The 19,968-nt window shown below is 39.9% G+C and overlaps 1 protein-coding gene across 1 annotated transcript in view; it reads right to left on the reverse strand.

Annotated features, from left to right (window-relative positions):
- unc5cb (unc-5 netrin receptor Cb) overlaps positions 1 to 19,968 on the reverse strand; it is a 131,226-nt gene that overhangs the window by 38,023 nt on the left and 73,235 nt on the right. The window contains exons 3-4 of the mRNA XM_059357462.1: positions 12,625 to 12,768; positions 5,819 to 5,922 (exon numbers count right to left, since the gene is read on the reverse strand). Of these exons, the coding sequence (XP_059213445.1) occupies positions 5,819 to 5,922; positions 12,625 to 12,768 (248 nt within the window). The remainder of the gene's footprint in view (positions 1 to 5,818; positions 5,923 to 12,624; positions 12,769 to 19,968) is intronic.

Raw genomic sequence — 19,968 nt, forward strand, 5'->3', positions numbered from 1 at the left:
TGCAGTGATTGACAGCTGAGTGCCTGAAGGCCAATCTTTGGTTTGTTGCCAGAGGGATTTGGTCTGGCCTCCTGACACTTTCTCTCCCATGGGTAACCTTAATGAAAACTCACTTCCTGTTTCACTGGGCACTGAAGTGTTGTTACTCTTGACATTGTGGGCCCCCCTCATAACTACACTATACAGCATTTTGACTGGGAGGAAGCACTCTGCTATTTTTTGACAAGGTGACCTGACGGGCCGCCGTTTGTGCTGTGCCTTCTCTACGCCTATTAAGTGCAACTGGACCTAAAATCAACAGTAATCACTGACATTTACATGGTCTGATGTGTGGAAAAGGTGGATACTGAATCTCCATGAAGTGCCACAGTCAAGATATCCGAGCCAGATTAGATTTAACAACATAACACTCAATTTTGAGTCATTATCTGCACATTTAATCAATGAGAAAAAGTGAGAAAGCATAATTTAGGCAGAATCTACTGTCCCAATGGGTTCATAGACCTACATGTGAAGCCCTTGAATTTGGCTCTGGCTGCCGTCCCGGCTGTCTAAATTCATCCGACTTAGTCCTCTCTCTTCTCTGGATGAGGGAGTGTGAAGTAAAGATCTTTGTGTTTCCAGGCTTTCTTCTCAGTAAAGCCAATGGACTTAATCATGGCAGCAGGGCCTCTTCCCTGCAGAGCATCAATGACTCGTTACCCATGATAACACGGCAGGACCCCGGCTGACTGAGGAGATGCCTGAATTAAAAACCGGCTTCCATGGAAACAGGCTCAGCAGCTCGCGGTGCTGCATCACCTCTGAACTCTTGTCTTTCTCTTGGGGCTGTGACAAGTGCTATGAAGTGGGGATGGAGACGGAGGGGCATGGGAGAAGAAAAAAGAAAAGGAACAATACAGCTGCATTCTTTCACAAAAGGAGATTTAAGTCAATTTTATGAGCCTGCCACATGTTCTCGAGTATGAAAAGGGGCCACTGTTGCTTCAGTCGAGGTCCTTAAGAAGTTGATGAAAGAGCTTCATGGAGGTATTTAAAGAGAAGGATCAGTGTTGAGCTGATGGAAAGTCTCCCATCCCCATCTTTACCTTTATTACTCTATCTATGGGCCGCACTCAGCAAGTAAGCCCACGTAACACAGAAACCAAGCCTCTCCTGCCAAAACACTCCCTCTCCCTTTCTTCCTAGAATAGTCTCAACAGTTACTTTTTCCTTCTGCTCTTGATTAAGTATATATGAAATATTCATGGCAATGGAAACATATAACAATGACTTTTAGGGAGCCTGGTGAGTGTCTAATGTATTCAGACCATACAAGACATTCAGATGACTGAATCCTTGTGCTATTTAAGAAACCTCACTCGCAGTATTTCACTCCTCAGAGGCCAAAGTTCCATTGGTGATGGTCGCAAGGAGAGCCAAAATAAATGCCGGCTGCTTGTTTTCTTTGTGTGTGTATGTGTGTGTATTCCACAACTCTGGGACTATCTGCACGCCAGAAAATCAATGTATCAAGTGTGAATAACCTGTCAGAAATAAGGGCCAGGATACCTCAGACTCAACTCCTCATATGAAAACCTCTGGGATGTCTGGTGGGAACTGTTTCATATCTTCTGTTATGAAAAGTTGCTGCATCATCACAGGCGCAATCCTGATTATTCAGCATAATGTTTAGTTTTCGGGGCAACAGCAGCTGCAGAAAGCCAACAAAGACTCAAAACCACTTAAAATAGAATCACAGAACGTCATTACTGTGGTAAACCATCGTGAAAACCTATAATGTAAATCATCTGAAAAGCTGGAAGACAAAGAGGGAACACAAGACTGACACTGGATAACATCAAATAGCGCAGTTCCACTTTGTAATCTGAGATCAAAACTAATTGTGATTGACTTACTTTGATTCTGCAGAACGTGGGCTCTGTAGCTCTGAGGATGTATTTGTGTAAGTTGAGGAGTTACAGCTGCAAAATAGCGGCATTTTAGCTGATCTCAATAAAATACCTTTAAACTGAAGCAAAAACAACCTCAAAGTGTCAAAGTGTCAGTGCTTGTGACCATTCAGCTACTATAATGTTAGCTTGAACAATATTCTTACTTTATACTTATGGCATACTATACTATACATTTTTTTGGGTGTGTGACATAATTCAGTACAACATTTTAATGGCATACAACATTATATATTTTTTTGTATTTTTATGACATACCATAACAATTTAATGACTACGTTTATGACTTTTTGAATGGATTTTTTATGACATACTATATGATAAAAATGTATATGCGGCATACTCTACCTTTTTTCAACATATTTTGAGAAATGATAATTCCTTATGGCATACTATGACTTTTTAATGATCATTTTTTTATTTTATTTTTTTGCCATACTATACTACTTTTCCTTTTCAAAATTATTTTTTACCATTTTTAATGGAATACTATACCAGAATTTTTATCGATTTTTTAAGACATACTATATGATAAAAATGTGAATACGACATGCTATACTTTGGCTTTTTGACAAATACATTTTTATTGAAAATTTCTAATGGCATACTATATTATGACTTTTTTTGTGACATTTATTCTGATTTTTTTTTATGGCATATTTTACTATACTATTTTTTTTACGATAATTGTTTTTTTATACCTTTTTTTTTAAACTAAACTAAACTAACCAAACTATATGATCACTTTGTTTTAATTACATTTCTATGTGGCATATGATACTATGACATTTTTTATGACATACTTTAAACGGCATACTATACTATGCCTTTTTTTTTTTTTAACCAAAAACATGTTTTTTTTAATGAAATAAATTGTGAATTTTTTATGGCATACTATACTATGACTTTTTTTTCAAATCATCAAAATTTGTCGAGTTCCACAACAAACCTAATTTTAGTAAGCATCAACAACAGCAACATATATGATACGTATATGGAATATGATGAATATGAACCTACATGATATATATAAAAGCCTTTTATTACAGGGTAAAAAGACGAAGCACAAAAGTCTGAGTTCTTCTCCAGTTCATCAGCGGTGAATCTTTTCCTGCCAGCTGGTTGGCCACAGTCACACTGTTCACTCTATAGAATAGATGAATAGACTGTCAGTGCTCTGTTGAGTCGCTGGCAGCATGTTATCTTGTGTGCCTGCCTGTGCATGCAGACGTGTTAATGTCCTCGCTGGTACTCTGACATGTGAACATCCATGTGGAAAGGCGGGGATGTGACAGTCCATGCAAAGTCAGCACTGTGTGTGTGTGTGTATGTGTGTGTGTGTGTGTGTGTCCTGCTTGTGTTTTTCATGAAATTTGGAAGCCTGCCACACAGCACAATGTCCATCACATACAGTCCACATGATTTAACAAAAGTGCTGTAAGAGCATGGGTTTTATGGCTCAGCCACAGCCTGCCATCCTGCCAGCCTCTCCCTCGCTAGGCAAAGGCCTGTAAAGGAACCACAGAGCGAGCTGACAGCCCACTGGAGGCCTGACAACAACCCACTGGATCCAACCCCGACAAACCTCAACAGCTCCTCTCCCTCTGCCTTCAGCCTCTCTCATCCCCTCTATATTATTTTTTGTCTTAGAGTTGGTGAAATATGACAGATCTTTCCTTCCCAACGGCTGCTACAGATTTCTGCAGATTCATATGTAACCACAGACTTAGCCCATCTGCTTTTTTCCAAGGCTTTTTCTCTGGCTGGCTTGTGGGAGAAGAAGCCTGACAAACACAGATGAAAAAGCAGCATTCAGTTTTGTCCTTTTTCCCACTGAGGCAGCTGTGTTTGAGTTCAGAAAAAAAAAGAAGGAAAAAACAACTTGTGGAACGGAACTGTTTTTTTTTCTTTGTAGCCACGAGGTAAGTGTGCGTAATTAAATAAATGTAAAAAGTGCCTCTGTACACACAAAAAAATCAACTTGATCATCAGAGAAACACTCACTGTTCTTAGTCATAACACAGAAAGTGATGCAACCAGGGATAATTTTAACGATCCGTTTGTGTTTTTTCTTGAAAAAGAGGCAAATAGCCACAAATGCCATCCATCATTTCCTACATTTTGACCTCCTAGTGTAAAACGTTATTTAAAGGGATAGTTTGGATTTATTAAAGTAAAGGGTTTTATGAGGTATTAGTCAGTGTATTTCCTACAGCAGATGGTGGTCAACATGTCCCCAGTTTGGAGAAGCAGGCAGGAGAACTGACACAGAGGTTATTGTGTGACTTTGTGAATCAAAACTAGACCTTTAGAGCACCAAAGTCACACAAAACACACAAACAAACAAATTTTTCAATGGAGTCTGGTGGCTTTGTCAAATGCAGAGAGGACGACTTCAGTTCCCCCGACATCAACTTAAACAGGGCTGTCTAAAAATGAAAGTGGGTTAAATATTCTAATATAGAATTGATACCGATATTGATTTTCAGCAGTATATATCTGTAGGTTATATACATACCTTTTACAACTGCACTTCGGCAGTTCCGGCCTTTGCCTTTAATTACACTCTCCTCCTCCTCTCATTCTTTGAATAGATGGCTACTTTGGTGATGGGTAACATGAAGACAGCACTGAGTCTACTTGATCACACACAAATGCATGCCTTTACCCAGACTGCTGAAAATGCTATTAACGTTGACATGCCTCCTATTTACAGCAACTCCATATCTCAGAAAGCATAGATGTGTCATGATTGGACTCCAGCTGAGTCTTTAATCGCTGCATTGAGCCGATCCAGGATTGACAGAGAGACCTCAGACAGGCGGCAAAATCACCAATACTGTATGGCTGTTAGAGCCACGCTATCAGACTGAAGCCTGGATTGTATGAGGAGAGTCTGCGGAGTGCCAGTCCCAAACTTTCGTCCATTTAGCCTGTCAGCACTTTCAGCAGGGATAAATGCTGTGCAGTTCCACTCACTTAACTCGGCTTTTCCAGGTCAATCACAAGCCTTTACAGAGTTCAGTCCCAACACCCCCAACTCAAAAAAATAAAAAAATAAAAACACCAAAGCCCCCCCACCTATCAAACCAGGCTTTCATCCTCTATTTATGTTCCTGCAATCTCAACTGAGCCTTTTCAAATGCAGCTCTAACAGTGTTCTACTGTAGGGCAGGGAGGAAGTAGAGCAGGCAAGCGATGCTGGCTGAACTAAGGTAACACAGGGACACAACTGGTTACATTCTTTTTTTCCCCTACAGCAGATAATTACAATTTTCTCTCCTCGGACCAAATTGCAGTGACTGGCCAGTGTTCAGGAAATATCCAAACAGCCTAAATAGCCCAGGCAGTGTTGGAAAAAATGTCCTTATCTGTGCGCTGGACTGTGTCAGATTTATTCAGTGTCATTTCATTACAACTTCTGAAATGAGCAGAGTTCAAAACTGAGGAAAATTCTGCTATCAACACAGTTTTCACCTTTTCATGTGTCATGAAAGAACAGAACCAATGACGGGCATTACCAAAAAATATAATACATGCTGATAAATGCATATTCTAAATATACAATTATCTGGAACATTTTAGCTCACCATTATATACTTTCTATTTTAAAATTACACCAGAAATGATCACAACAATTCAGCAGAAACCAACCCTAAAAAAAGTCAGTGAAGCTCTTCACATAAAGCTCTTTTCAGAGCAGCCGGTTTATTGGATTTGAGGCGAGAACTTTTGGCCCGGCTTAGTCTAGATAATCACCACTGCCTACGTTTCTATTGTAAACATGTGCATATTAAAACTTATCTTTTCAAACAAAAACCCTAATTATCCTATTATAGTTTCAGTGAAATCTTTTTCAGCCTTACCTCAGCAGCTGGGATGCCTTCAGGTGGGCGACATTGGAGCAACACTTCCTGTTCCAGTGACACTTCCTTCCCGAGAGGCTCTTGGTCAAACGTCTTCCTCAAGTCTACAGTGGACAGACAGAAGCATGTTGGGCATCAATATTTACTTCTTTCTCACTGAAAAATAGATGTGAGGCCATTTTTTAGAGCCATGTTTGATATAAAATGCTGAGTAAATCCATTATAGTATTGGTATCACAATAAATTATCAAAAGAATAGTCAGAGAAACCCATCAATAATAATTATTTCCACTGTGCAAAAGTAATACACACCACTGTGTGTTTAAATGTTGGAAGCATAACTACGATTTGTGCCTTTTTTATCTTCCTTTCTCCGTCAGCACACTGATAAACTTGCCTGAAGTAGATTGAAGGAAGATAGGGAGAAGGGGATCACTCGCCCTCCAATGAAAAACCAATATTTTTGTGGTGTGAGAGGCCTGATGGAGTGGTGCAGGGCAGGGATAGCGGAGCTGACAGGGCAGGATTACTGAAGGTGTCATGCTACACTGGAACCCAAAGCCCATTAGACATATATCATAATCTGCTGCACAGACTGAGGCAGCAGCAGTGGGCGTCATACACAACAACAGAGGGGGGAGAGAGAGAGAGAGAGAGAGAGAGAGAGAGAGAGGTGGACTTAATGGGGAGTTACCATACTATTTGGGAACTTTGTAGTCAATGAAGCATCAAATCTACAATCAAACCTTCGAACTCCACTGATAGCATGTCTACAGCTTTCGTATTATTCCTGGCAAACACACTCTTTAGCCTTTTTACCGACACGTTCAAGCTAAAGCAGTAACCACATCCTCCACAGAGTGCTCTAAAATTACATGTTTTTTCCTATACAACAATTCTACATACAGAAGCACGCATGAACTGCAAGTGGACCACCATTAAATCCAGCTGGTGCTGCTAACAAAGGCAAGCATTACTGACGAGGGAGACAAATCTGGTTAAAAATGACATCTAAGCTATAAACTGAGAGGTTATAGTGAACCATAAAGCCCAGTTCAGACCTCAACGGTTGAACAAAGCAATAAATATCATCTTAAAGGTATAATATGCAACTTTTCTGCATTAAAATGTCTAAAAACTATTATCTTCTCCCAAGATCCCAAATATTTACAATGAATTTCCAACCCTGTAAATCTGTGATTTTAATCAAGGTAACAGTCTGTGTCATGTAGCTGCTATAGCGCGTCAATGGTGACATATCCCCTTTGTTAATGTTTTAGTTGTCTGCCAGAAGCTGTCAGAAATTTTTATCTAGATTTTAGCCACATTTCTATTTTTATATAGATGCTTTTAGCTATATATTTGACCAGATAAAGGATTTTAGTCAACAAACGCCTGGAGCTATTGGAAAGACAAGCTGAGCAAACATTAGCGGCAGCTGTCCACCAAACTGTATCAGAAAAACACAAATTTTTAACATAACTGCTATATTCAGTGTTTTTAATGGGGTTTTTTCCACCTGGTCTATTTGTTCTGCACAGGGGGGGACCTCAATGTATAATTCGGCTCCCGGGAGAAATCTCCTGAACATTTGGATCTTAAGCTGAACAAACATTAGCAACAATTGGCTGGGAGCCCCTCTGAGACTTCCTTAATCCACCAAACATTGTTTGAAAAACACTGACTTCTTATGTGAGATTTTGTGTTTTCTACAGGTTTCTATCACCGGGTCCATTTGTTTCGCAGAGGTGGTAAAAATCTCGGGAAGGATAAACCCTTACCGGGACATGCTGACTGCAGGTGCTACAGGCCACTGCTGAAGCATATTGAAATTTCTTCTTTTGTTCTTGTTTCAATTGAGAGACCTTGTAAAAAAAATATAAATATTGTGCATTTAAAAGAGTGTGTGAAATGCGTACTGCAAGTAAAACTTCAAAGGCTGCAACTTAAACCTAAGTGTAGTGAGTCTGTGTTTCCTTTGATCTTATCTCTAAGTTTTTGATACCAATACATTTCTTCAGTTTCCTCCTCTACCTACACCTAAATGTGTCCATGGAAACAAACCCAGAAATGACCCCAGTTCAGCGATTCAATCTATGAAAAGGATATGGCAATTCTTCTTCACAGAACACTATTAATACAGTAATGGACTCCTATTGACATTGTGTGCAAACATAAAAATGAGATTTATTATATTAGATAGCTCGACAATAGCACATCGGGTTTGAATTCAAGGTTTGGATGTGAGCATGCTGCCGACTGAAAGCATCTTCTGATATGAAGTGACACAGATTGTATGGCAGAATTTGTACATCTGAAGTCGAGGCAGACGGCACATAATAACTCAAATACTCTTGGGTACAATGGTTGTGGAAATGTAATAGGCTACAGTACCCACATCTATCATTGTAAATAACTGTTCTTCAATGTCTGGGGAGATTGAAGTATGTGTATGAATGGATATAGTGAGGACAGAACATTCTCACAATAGTTTAGGTTTCACTACATGCAATAGAGAGAAAAACCCCTAAAACCTGATCAGAATAAAGGTTCAATTTACCAAGTTTATCCCTTGCTTTCTTTTTGTTCAGTACATGAAAAGACATTATACTTAAATAGAGACATTTCACTGTTGAGCTAACTGTTCCACATCTCCTGCAGGAGAAACTAGATCATGTTCTTATTACAGAATACATGATCAGGCTGCACCCGGAGGCCCCAAAAAATACCTATAGTCATTTTCAGGTTCATTTTTTATTTGGAAAAATGAACCTTAAAATAACAAATTCAATGAAATCCCTTGTCCCGATTCAACCTGTGAGTGTGCATGTCTTTAGGGGAATATGCCATAACTGCGCAAATTTCAATGTATTATAAAAGCTGAAAGCGTGAGTGTTGAATTGAAAGCAATTTCTGTAAAAGTCTGGTATGAAATTAAAAGAGGGAATGACTAGAGGGGAATAAAGCTTTATGGAATTTGATCCAAGGACAAACAGTTTGTTTTTCTTAAGATGGAAAGGAAAGGTGAGGAAAGGAAAGGAAACGAGGTTGCAGAACTATGTCTCAAGGGGGGGTGGGGGGTGGGGGGGTGGATGTGTCTTTGAAGCTGTAAGAGTTATACTACTATTGCTCTGATGTCAGAACTACAATGTAGAGATGGATTCTATAGTTCAAACTTTCTCGAACAGATAAAAGATTTAGCTGCAGTGTGACAGGTGAGGAGGAGAAGCAGGCACACTTTCTTCTACACATTATATACAGTGATATATATATTCACTACAGCCAAATCCAATTCATTACATTTGAATTCTACATTTAAAGGGCCTACAGAGTGTGCAAGTATTCACTGGGAACTGGCTTAACTGCTTAGTGTGCACTATTGTGGTATGCCATTTGGTGGGTTAGAATGACCATAATGCTTAGCAGCCACTTTACTGGTGGTGGTGTTCATAATATGGTCCATTTTGAGAAATTGGCAACCAATTCTTGGCATTGTGGCAACCACCTTTTTAACATACTGCTAAAAAAATAAGCACAGCAAGCAGGAAAATGTGCAACCTCAAAATAAATACATTCTTATGTTGCATGAGTGATATTTAAATATTGCTAACCGTATTTTATATACGAGAAACTGACGGTTAGGGTTAGGTTACATTAACAGACTCTGGTTTGACACCAGTAAAGGTTGAAAGAAACCCAGAATATTGAAAATTAAATTGAAAAGAAAACATTGCAGTTTGTGATCCTTTGCAAAACATTTGTTGTTCCTGTTGCTTGGGTTTAAGGTGGTAATGTGTTTCTAAAGTCAGAGTGATTGTGCCTGAAAACAAAATTATTCCAACTTTATGGGCGACCGTGTACTTAAAATAGAAAAAATAGAATAAAATATGTCATTAAAATTCTATAAAGATAAAATTAAAACGATGAAAAAGATAAAGATGTTATTCTTTAATGTCACATTTTCATGATTAATCTCATGTATAACAGCACAGCAGCTTACTTACTCAAAATATAAGGTAACTATAAATGGCAGACATATATGTAGTTTTGGCAACCAAAGCTGGTCAAAATATAGTGCTGAGCCCTGTGGCCCAAACATGTTTTAAACGGAATATAGTGTGTTTATCCTGACAGGAAGCAAAAAATTGAACTTTAGAAACACAAAACTACCTTAAACCCAAGCAACAGGAACAACAAATGATTGCAAGGGTTTCACAAAATGCAATGTTTTCTTTTAAATGTAATTTTTAATATTCTGTATTTGTTGTATTTGTATTTGTTGTCTGGTTTGACATCTTTAGCGGTGTCGAACCAGAGTCTGCTACTGCCACCACCACTTTTATTACTATTATTGTGTAGAACATAAAAAATCACAGTATCGCCTGATTAACAATATTAGCCTTGATAGCATAAACCAGTTTGTGAGTTAATGTGGAATATTCATGCTTTTATTACTCATACATCTTGTAGCAGTTCGACTGCAACTTGTTAAACTAGAATTAAAACACCCAGTGCTTGTATTGTTATTTTCATCATGATTTGCAAACCTCTGGCATTACTCTTGATGAAACACAGTAAGTAGCATGCGAGTGATTATTTTGCAGTGTATATTTTATTGGATGTGGGTTTGAATTATGTTTCCCCCCTCTGGAGTCTCTGCTTTCCTCACTTCTCGTAACCCTGAACGGTACTGTGGGACTCTGAAGGGTGTGGGACCAGCTGAGTCGACATTCCTGTGGGAGTCGCACCATTCCCTCCTCGGCAGACAAACACTTCCAGCCTCGCTCGCCCTCAGAAGGATACACATATGACAACCATTACCTTAAGTGGATATGTTGGGCTACTTACATGCTATATTACACCTCAGAAACGTCCTCGCTGAGTAAATCATTAAGTACACTAAACCTGGATTAGGAATGACCATGAAGACTTAGCAAATTATTAGTGAAGTCACTCATAATAATGTTGAGGTTTTACTTATTTTGATGTGCTCATAGCATTATAAGGCCAAAAACAAAAAAAGAAAATGCATTTACAGCTTCCTCAGTAAACATTACCCTCGGACAATGCTCTGAAAGACGGTTCATTTGATTCATTTATTTAATTTGCTTCTGTGCACATGCTTTTATTGCCTCTATTTGGTGAGCAATCGCTGCTCCCAAACTATGGAGGGCAATCAAAACGCTTTTGTGGAGGTCACAAGAAGAAAAGGCAATCACTTGGAATTTACACATTCTCTCTCCCTCCAACAGACACAACACAATACTTTTAGCCAGACCGGCCTCTTTTGCAAGTCTGAAAGCCAGTTCTTCAACACAACAACCTCTTAACTCGCCAGCGCTGGCTCTGACTCACCGTCTGATTAAACTGTATATGTTTAGATGATGGGAGAGGAGAGGGAAAACAAGCCCAGTTTCCATTAGCCTAACAGAATAGAGCCTGGCTCTGACAAGAAGCCTGCCTGAAGAGAAAGCACAGTGGAGGAGCTAATCCATTCAGCAGAAGCTAATGGGAGGGGAAGAGGGGTCCATTGTGATTTGAGGGATAGGTTAGTGCTGGAAGGCTGCTCATCATGGGTGATTATAGGAGGTGGAGCAGCGGGAGTGGGCTCGGCGGGAGACTGAGAGGCATGAGTCTGATTCACCAGGCTAGTATAACAGGCAGTAATGAGAAGAGCGAGTGGTGTTGAAAAAGGAGGGGATACATTGAAGAAATTGTACTGAAAACAGGGGGAAACAGCAAGAAAGAGAGTTAGAGGGGCAGCAATGCGATGCAGAATTAGAATAAGGTGAGATAAAAATTGAGACGGACAGGTATATGATTGCTAACTGCCTCTAAATGGAGTAGATCAAGTGAGAAGCATGGATATTGACTCCATACTGGGCTGCTCTGCTGTACAGTGAAGTGAAAATGAAATCATTCTGACAGTGGCTCTGAGTTGCCAAACATTAAGCTCAAGTGATATCCCTATCAAGTTCTATCCAGCAGTGATAACAATATATTTGATGCACACTACAACACACGCTGCGAGTGGGTGTTGCATCTTTTTTGTCTGTTTGCCACGAGTCAAAACAGCACGTCAGTCACAGTGCCTTGAAATGACTGACACAGGAGTTAAAAGTGTTATGATCTAGCTGATACTATAAAGAAAGCCCTTCAGGTGGAATTTTGACAACAATGTGTAAGCAGTTGTGTTATGTAATGTGTTTTTTTATGTAAGAAGTGTTGCCTTGATGCCACGACTATAACTACTCTTACAACTTCCTCACCGTGTCCTCTGGGATTTCATTACTTTTCAGATTTTGATTGGCAGATCCTTTGGGAAACAGTTAAAAATGTGCCCAAACTTTAGAGGCAGCAGAATGTTTCTTGTTACTTAAAAACAATTGTGTTATGCGTTTCTGTAGGAGGACAAATACACAGGCTGAGAACAAATGAGGACCACCTACAGGAAAAAGAGGGAACACTGGTATAAACATGTGCCATAGCCTCTCTGCTGTTTATACACTGCTGCAGCTCTCTGCGCTATTTCTCCAGGTTTATACTGTATAGTACACAAGGAAACTGATTCAGATTCTGCCGGCTTTTTACCAACTCAAGTTCAAAGGGACACTCGAGTCCCATGTTAGTAAAATCCTTTTTTTCACCGCTTCTATCTTGAGAATCTGTAAACCTGTCATGATACACAAGTCGGTCTGCGAGATGCATTTCCTTGGCAGCCAAGAGATTTTGTTTGGAGAGGAATACAGAGATGAGAGAGACGATAAAGACTGAATAATGGGATGAAGGGAGGGGAGGATACTCACAGGCGATGCGGACATGGGCTTTGCGGCTCTTGGTGGTCCCTGCAGAGCTCCAGGCCACACACTGACACCAGAAGTCCTCCGGCCCAAACAGCTCTTCCACCTGCTGCCGAGTGATCTCTATGCTCGCCTCCCTCACCACCAGGCCTGTGAAGGGAGACAGAAAGGAAGGCATTTTAGTACATATCAACAGAGAACAAAATGAGGACCAAAATGGATCAGTTGATACCTTCACACAGTCCACACATGGCAATGTTATATCATCACGCCTGGGAGAGATCAATGCTAGATCCCATCAAACAAACCAGTACAATTCACATCAGTCGCATCACATGCTTTGACACTGGGTATTTATGTGTGTGTCAGTCTGGCCCCGATTCCAGAGTCAGAGCACTGAGCTGTTTGGGTCCGGGCCCTGTGGGGGAGGATTCTCGGCGTCATGGCTACCACAATCCTGTTTGCTAACTCCTCTGATTACTGCTCATCTGGGTGCCAGGACCCAAACAAACAAATCATCCCCAAAACAAATGCCTCTACCCACAGCTGCCCCTCTAGAGCAGATTACCGCTAGTATGTGTACGTCAAGCATAGGAATTGAGCGCATGCATATATGTATGGATTATGTGGTGCAAGAGCATTGACACAAGCTACGGATGCTTTTGTATGCAATAGCATAGAGCCTTATTCCAGCTCAATCCATCATCCTTTTTTGATTAAATAGGATATTTGTGAGAACAATGGCGGTATCATGGAGCCCTTGTAAAAAGCCTACTTTGCTAAAACAGATTGCTTTTTGCAGACATTGTGAAATAAAGAGCATTTTGATTTACTTTAAGTGTCTGAACCCACAGTCCTGTCTTCTAAAACTGCATTTACAATTATGTTTCGAGGGAAATGTATTTTATCCCTGATTAGAGCTGCAATTACAAACATGTGTTTAACCTTGTGATTTGAAACAATACAGTTGAAACATGTGGTTATGTTTAGGCAATAAAAGTACTTGTTTATGTTTAGTAAAATATCATAGTTTGGATTAAAATCAGTATGTTTGTTGTGTAAATAACTTAAAAGTGACATTTGGTTTCACAATGCGGTCTCTTGGGTGAAAGTCCCATGCGTGGATATCCATGGACTTTGATTATACATGTTTTTGAAATATGTCAAGAACAAATGTAATCTGGGAGAAAACACATTTCCCTCTAAATGTAACTGACTATTTGGTGTTTTGGTTCATGGGAACATATTTTTTTAGGAGCAGAGTTGTCACAATCATTATTCTATATGGACTAAGACAGTCCCTACAGTTCTGCTGGCCTCCAGAACCACCTCAACTTCATGCTGGAAACACTTTACAGGGCACATTGGCTGAATAGTAGTGCAACAGTTGTGCAGATTTTTTTAGAAGAACATGCTGAGATCATGTTGAGTATACCCAATGCTACATCATCCCCAAAGTGCTGCTCTAATAGAGTCAAATGTCGGGTTGTTCAGCGCACTGGAAAAAATGTTAAGTTGATGTCATTTTCCTGGAACTGTCATGCTCGTGTACCTGGTCAGCAATGTGAAAGTGGACTGTGACATTCAAATTATGCTCAGTTGCTACTGAAGGGCCTTTTGTGTGCCTGGGAAACTTTCCCTACTGTACTCCACTACCTCCGGGGAGGATGCATCCACAGATTTATGTTGTTTTTCTACCATTAATTCAGATCCTGTCATCAGCATTACAAACTACTATTTGTCAAACCCGGCAGCTTTTTGTCTTCGCTCTTCAGTTACTCAGTTTTGGTGATGACTTGCTCTGTAGCTGTTTTTACATTGTTAGTTGACACAATGACATAAACCGGCAGTGTTCTGCTGCAGCTGTAATACATCCAATACAAAGTTTAATGAGTTGTTCATGCACTGAGCAGTTACGTGCACAGTCACATACCCCGCCTAAAATATTTACCATACATCGGGCTGCCATTTCTTATCACAAGACACCTACGGTCTGGAAGCTCTGAGTCACCGCCATGTGACTCACTATGAGCAATATATTTACTTGAACTATTGTTGCAAATAAATTATACTCTGAATTTGCACTTTCTAATGGCTAAAGTTAATTAAAAAAAACATTTATATAAATTTTTTTCAACATTCCCAACACTCTGCCCTCGTGCACACCATTGCCTGCTAATTCAAAAACAATGGTGAGGCTGGTGTCTCTTGAGGAGACACAAATTAAAAGGGCTGCATAGAGTGCATGCCAATTCAGACAGGGGACAGTTGTGGAATAAATGATGTGGTCGTGCTGTCAAAAGGCCAGAAGCACTAAGGTTAAGTACCAAATTGGAAGCTTTTGCAAACAAAAGTGTCATGTTTTAGTTAGTGGGTTAACTTTAACTATTCTTAGGTTTTGATAGTTAACCAGTATTCTTGCCTTTATTTACACATTGTATCTTCTTATTTCTCCAGTTTTTGATACTGGGAACCAATTGGGAAAGTCTTTAGATGAGTTAAGTACACTGTCCTTTCAATCCCATATCAGTAACATTACACGGTCTGCCTACTTCCACCTACGAAACATCAATTGCCTCCAGCCCTCCCTTACCCCCAACACTGCCGCCATCCTTGTCCACAGCCTTGTCACTTCCTGTCTGGGCTACTGCAACTCTCTCCTCTTTGGCCTCCCTCACAAATTACTTCATAAGCTTCAACTGGTCCAGAATTCAGCTGCCCGCATAACAAGAGCCGCCTCTGTCCACCACATCACCCCTGTCCTCCAACAGCTCCACTGGCTCCCGGTTCAGTTCCATATTCAATAAAAAGTCCTCCTGGTAACTTTCAAGGCTATTCACAACCTCGCCCCCCCATATCTGTCCGACCTCCTCCATGTTCTCACTCCCTCCTGCTCCCTCAGATCCTCTTCCTCCATACACCTGTCTGTCCCCTCCACTCGTCTCACCACCATGGGGAGCAGAGCATTCAGCTGTTCTGCTCCCCACCTCTGGAATTCATTACTACCCCAACTCAGAAACATTGATTCAATCCCCCATTTCAAATCACAACTCAAAATCTGTTTAAAACTGCCTATTCCCTCAGATGCCAATTTCCCTGTCCAATCTATTATAATTGTTTCTTTTTTTCTATCTTTTGTGTATGGTGTCCTTGAGTGTCAAGAAAGGCACCTTTTAAATAAAATGTTTTATTATTATAACTTGGGATATCAAAGAAACAGCAACAAGCAAAGATCCTTAAGCAGGGTCATTCCCTGGGTCTTATGTTTCCCAGATGTATTTGGCACACAATGGGAACCAGAAAAGGTTGATTTTCTCTTAACTCTGGATGCTTGGTACGACCAAGGTTAAGGCTAATACATACTTCGCAAGAACAGAGAAATGTGTTTGTTTTCTTGAGGTGGCAAGAACAAGAACAAAGTAAATTCTGGCCAGGACATTTCACACTTAAAGAGAAACTTAAGTGCAGAACTCCTGGGAAGTAGTCATAGAGCCCTCCCACTGCTGCACACGTCATATTCAAATTCTGATCAATCACACAATAGTTGTCGCACACCACACAAGAGAAAAGTTCTACCCAGATGATGTGTCAAGAACAGAGAAAATTGTTCTCTCTCCAAGGGCAGCAAGAAAAAAATGCTGTCATTTTTTGTCGCCCTGGTAGAGAGAACAAATGTCTATTTTTTTGCAAAGTATGTATTAGCCTTTAGCATAAGGTGAAAGCAGGATAATACTTATAAATTATAACTTTAAATGGGTCAAATCTGACTTGAACACAATAGAGGGTCAATGCTTTTAATGGGATATGGAAGTGGGGGATATAGGACCCTCTGGGGGCTAATCACGAGCTAGCTGACATGTGAAGGTCTACACTGTGAAATATTATAATAACATTACTCACACCATCAGAAACTTTCAGCTGATAATAATAGGAAACATAATTCTCCTTCTCTTCAGTGGGTGATGCTTGGACTATGCTAAACTACTGTATAGTAGGGACACAACAGCAGCTAATACAATTAAGTATGTTTGATTTAAATGTGCCTTGTAGCAAGGATTGCTTGTAATGCCAACAAATGTTAAATGTACTTAATCAAACGTCCTCATTATTGTATTCATTAGCTGCAGCTGTTTTAATGCTGACTATATAACTGTGCTTCTGTAAAAATGGCCCTGTGGCAAGCAATTTAAACTATTGTTAGAGCCACATACTGTATCATTCACCCTGCATGTTGTGTATTTATTTTTACCAAGCTTACCCAAGAGATGCTGTGTTTTGTTGATGTGACATCATTATCATGCACTGTCTTGAAATTGTGTCACAGATCAATGACTCATTGTGTCCCAGTCGCCCTGATGTTCATTCAATCAGTAACCTAATCTTTGCTTGAACTCTAATTTATTACAGAGTGATTCACTACCAGATGAACTACAGATAAAATGGACCTTTTGGGGGATGCACCATTAACCTTTGCAAGACATCAAAAATTGAAATTTGAAAAATCAGTGTAGTTTAAATTGTAGAAGTTCACTTATACTGCATTCTGGGTATTATCTGTTGGGGAAATTGTACCTTTTACTTTGATGTTGGTTAAAAAAAAATAATTACAGTGTTCCTTTAGTTTCCCAAACATTTCATTCAGTTGAGTTTCCATAACAAAGACACTGTGGCAGGAAAGAGTCTGTATCACAAAGCATACAAGATTATAACTGCTGTAACAAAAAAATTGCCACAATGGAATAGAAATCTAAATAAATATGTATTTGTATAGTAATTTCTGTCAACATCTGCCTTAGGACTCAATATATTTGCCTCAATCTTTTTTATAACCTTTATATTCTTCTCCTGGATGAACATAATTTGTACAGAGGTTCAGGATCTGCTCCACAGTTCGAGCAGTTTCACACTGAACGTGTCTGAATTGCCAGTTGAATGAAAAATGCAAAGAGAAAAATGAACATGCCATTTTACTTCAGGTTCAGTGCATTCACACAGCCTCCTTGTTCTGGCACACACAGCAAGCAGAGTGGCATCCCACACACCAGCTTAGCTCTCATGTAAAATTTACACAGTGTGCCGACAGGCAGAAGAACAGCCACGTCTGTTGAGTGCGCTTTTGCTTCCACTGCTTGTATGTGTGTGTCCACACATGTGTGTGTCTGTGGTCGTCTGTTCTGTATGCCAATGTGTCTGAGATGATTGCTAGTTTGAGAATGTCAAGGATGGATGTGAGAACATCACACGCAGAGCAGGAGAGGGGAAATCAATAGTGGAAACAAAAAGAAGATATGAATTCTCCGAGGGTGTCAAACATGTGCCAGAATCTGTTAATTTTTTCCTGTTTTGCTCCAGAAGAAGGTTCTATAGTGGTGAATTATCTCTCTGATGTAAGAATAAGCCCTCTGAACCTTAAGAAAGCCTCTAGTGACGGTGACCATAAGTCTGCTTTAAGAGTCGATCATGACTTCATTGCTCTGAAGCAGGATTAAATTCTGACGTGTTGCACTTGAAACACATCAGAAGGATCACTCTAGCAGAAGAGCAGGTCTGTGAAATGGCTCTGCTGACCTCATCCAGTGACTTCATGTGTTTGCTCAGCTAGCAGCTCTTAGTACACTGTATAGCATTACAATGATAACAACAAAACAGACCTCCACTCAATTTGCAATCAAGAGGGGCAAAGCGTGTCAGGCCCATGTCAGGACCAGCGATGAGGGGCTACTTCACACATATCAATGTGGCCATTAGCAGCAGAAATTATTCTACAATACGTCCCATTAATAGCTGGCTGAAGGCGGGCGCCTCGTTGGAGATGATTCATTATTAATGTGGTCATTAAAGTGAGCTAGCCTAGCTCCTTAGTGTTAGCACTGACTAACGTTATTGATCAGACCAGTCAGGCAGAAAAGGAGGCATTGGTCATTGAAGGAGAACTAAAGGAGGAGGGAGGGAGAAGAAAGTGCTCCGATTATCTGACCAGATGAAGAGTACTCCTGTTTGATCTTCTTACTCATATCTCAGGGAGAGTGACAAGCCGTCTCCAGTGTATATTACACTAGCTGCACCTCCTTATAATTAATTTGCTGCTCATTTGCTCGGATCAATGCCCCTTTTGCTCACAATGGACTCTAACGTGCCCTCAACACTAGGAGGTAAATGCTACAGTGTTCAGGTGACAGCGGGGTGAGTCTCTGAAGCTATATCATCACCGCGGAGAAGGCCATTCGTAAAAAAAATTTTTTTAAATGCCATCACGCTTTGTTCCTTCTCATCACCTTTTCATTCCTGCCTCCTGCTAAGTCACATTTTGTACAGGTGATTTAAATCTATGGCTTCTTTTCATGCATGTGCTCATTATTTCACAAAAAAATGGTCTCAGTTTGCATCAAAGTGGTTCATGATCACATTTTTTTTTCTTTTTTTGCAGCTGATTTTTGCATCAAGTGCTCGTGTGTCAAATGCGCGACACGTGGCTCGCCTCGTGTCACATCCGTTGGATTGAAAAGCCTTTAGACAGGAAAAATACCTGCGTGAGAGCTCTTGAAAAGCGACTGTGGAGAGCTGCAGGTGAGTTGTTCCAAGCTGTGAAGAACATTGTGCAGGGAAAGGCCATCAGTGAATCAAGCCCCCTATGATTACTTTGCAACTTCTGATGCCACACAAATTGTGCTTTCAGTTGGAAGCAGTTTTTATAACGCAGACATCTTAGAAATTAATTTGCATCATACAGTGCCTATAAAATGTATTCACCCTCTTTGGAACTTTTCAGGTTTTACTGTAATACAAAATTGAATTAGAGAAGCTCTAATTAGCTCAATAGAAAAAGACCCCTTAATGTCAAAGTGAAAATAGATCTCTAAAAAGTGATCCAAATTCATTATGGATATAAAATGTTTGTGTTCATTTATTTTAATGACGTAGTTTTGCCCATTAAATCTGCTTTGATTCAGTGTTATAAGACAATAAAACATGATAACTCCTGGGGGGGTGGGGGGTGAATAGGTTTTATTGGCACTGTATTTCACCCATAATGTCATAAAATACTGTATGCTGGGATTTGAACTTGACAAAAAGTATGCAGTAGTTTCCTACGACTTTCTTTAGTGCATTATGAGAACATCCATTGTGAATTATAATGCATTTACATAATGCATGCTTCATGACTACACTCATAAACATAATGCTTTCTGATGCATTATATCAACGAGAAGCATAACAGATGTGACTTGAAATGAATTAAAAGTTCAATGTCTTCTGGATGCTCTTGACTAGATGTAGACTGATAGTCCATGCAGTATCATAAGTATGTGTTAAGTAAAGTGAAGTACATATTGATACATGCAAAATAAT

The sequence above is a fragment of the Centropristis striata genome, chromosome 19 (assembly GCF_030273125.1).
Source record: "Centropristis striata isolate RG_2023a ecotype Rhode Island chromosome 19, C.striata_1.0, whole genome shotgun sequence".
Classification (NCBI taxonomy): Eukaryota; Metazoa; Chordata; class Actinopteri; order Perciformes; family Serranidae; genus Centropristis; species Centropristis striata.